The sequence below is a fragment of the Octopus bimaculoides genome, chromosome 12, assembly GCF_001194135.2.
Source record: "Octopus bimaculoides isolate UCB-OBI-ISO-001 chromosome 12, ASM119413v2, whole genome shotgun sequence".
Taxonomy (NCBI): Eukaryota; Metazoa; Mollusca; class Cephalopoda; order Octopoda; family Octopodidae; genus Octopus; species Octopus bimaculoides.
This window is the reverse complement of record NC_068992.1, coordinates 43,818,893-43,820,596: the sequence shown is the minus strand read 5'-3', so window position 1 is coordinate 43,820,596 and position 1,704 is coordinate 43,818,893. Positions and strand designations below refer to the sequence as shown.

General features: G+C 32.6%; 1 protein-coding gene across 4 annotated transcripts in view; it reads right to left on the bottom strand.

The window, feature by feature from the left end:
* Positions 1 to 223: 223 nt before the first annotated feature.
* Positions 224 to 1,704, bottom strand: part of LOC106873081 (uncharacterized) — a 52,707-nt gene continuing 51,226 nt past the window's right edge. For all 4 annotated transcript variants that reach the window (XM_052972161.1, XM_014920312.2, XM_014920326.2 and 1 more), the window contains exon 15: positions 224 to 751. In XM_052972161.1, coding sequence (XP_052828121.1) covers positions 439 to 751 — 313 coding nt within the window. In that variant the 3' untranslated portion in view covers positions 224 to 438. The remainder of the gene's footprint in view (positions 752 to 1,704) is intronic.

Genomic DNA, 1,704 nt, shown 5'->3' with positions numbered 1-1,704 from the left:
GTGAGATTGAGAGCTCTGAGAAGTAAAATTTAACCACCACCACCACCACCACCGCCATCATTTAACATCAATTTTCCATGCTGGTATGGGTTGGACTGAAAACTGGAAGCTGGGGAGCTGCACCAGGTTTCATTCTGATTTGGCATGGTTTCTACAGCTTGATGCCCTTCCTAACGTCAACCACTCTAAGAGTAATAATGATAAATAAACAAATAAATTAAAACAAAGGGAACAATTTATTAAACATTTTTTTAAGTTTTAGATTTCTTTTTAAGTTAAGAATAATGAGAAATCATTCAATATATTATTTAAAAGTTATTCATTTGGCAGTATATTTTCCAAATTGCTAAACATTGAAATTTCATCTTCATAAATATTTAATAGGCTGTGTGAAGAGTTGTTCAATATGAGGATTATCAACAGGGTGAGGAATTCTTTTCATGTAAGTTCTTCATATATTGGAGTATTACACATTTGAGCTGACTTTTCTGATATTGGATTTTTGCTTTTACATACATCTTGAGGGTTAAGATATGAAGACGTTGATCCTTCACTGGGCTCAACTGAGTTGGGACTTTGCATGAGGCAATATTCTGCAATGTCTAGAGAGTTACTTTGTAATGATAATCCTTGACTGGGTTCACTAATATGAACTGGAGTGTTTGTTTGCATGGTGAAATAATCATATTCAGCAACGTCTTGAATTGTTGATGTGTTAACCTTGTTTATGCTGTTTCTGAGTGTATTGTATCTGCAATAGACAATATATGTATATATATATATATATATATATATATATATATATAAAGAAATAAATTAAAAATAATGACTACTACATATTTTTCCTTTACTGGAGCAAAGATATTTATATTCTAAATGATTGATACAGAAGATGGAGTGTATATATATATATATATATATATATATATATGTATGTATGCATGTATGTCTATATATATAAAGAATAAGAAGAAAATGGAGAGGTAATTAATAGAATTATTTATTAATTTCAAAATATGACAACATCCCTGACAGGTGTTTCGATTCAGAAATCTTATAAAATTAAAATCATTATAAAATGAATCTCTTCAGAGGTAGTAAGGATGTACCGATTAGAAATACATGTTGAGATAATGGCTATAAAACTGTTAACTGATATCGAATATACAAAAAAGAGCCGGTTATAGAAGGACTCAATCTAACATGGGGGAGAAGGTAGTATATACCTATATATATATATATATATATTTGTATATATATATATATATATACACACATGCTGATATATGACCTACGTTAGACTCCTCATTTGCATGATCACCAAACCTGGAGCTTAACTATAGTCTGTCCATAGCACTTACTCAGCATTACCTGACATCTTTGGGTCTTATTGACACCATTACCTCTCATAACCTCTCTCTCTCGCTCTCTCTCTCTCTCTCGCTCTCTCTCTCTCTCTCTCTCTCTCTCTATATATATATATATATATATATATATATGTGTGTGTGTGTGTGTGTACGCTAAGTTACGGGTCCGCAAACACACCAGCATTGCTTGTCAAGCGATGGTGGGGAGGACAAACACAGACACACAAACACACATACATATATATATATACATATATAAGACAGGCTTCTTTCAGTTTCCGTCTACCAAATTCACTCACAAGGCTTTGGTCGGCCCGAGGCTATAGGAGAAGACTCG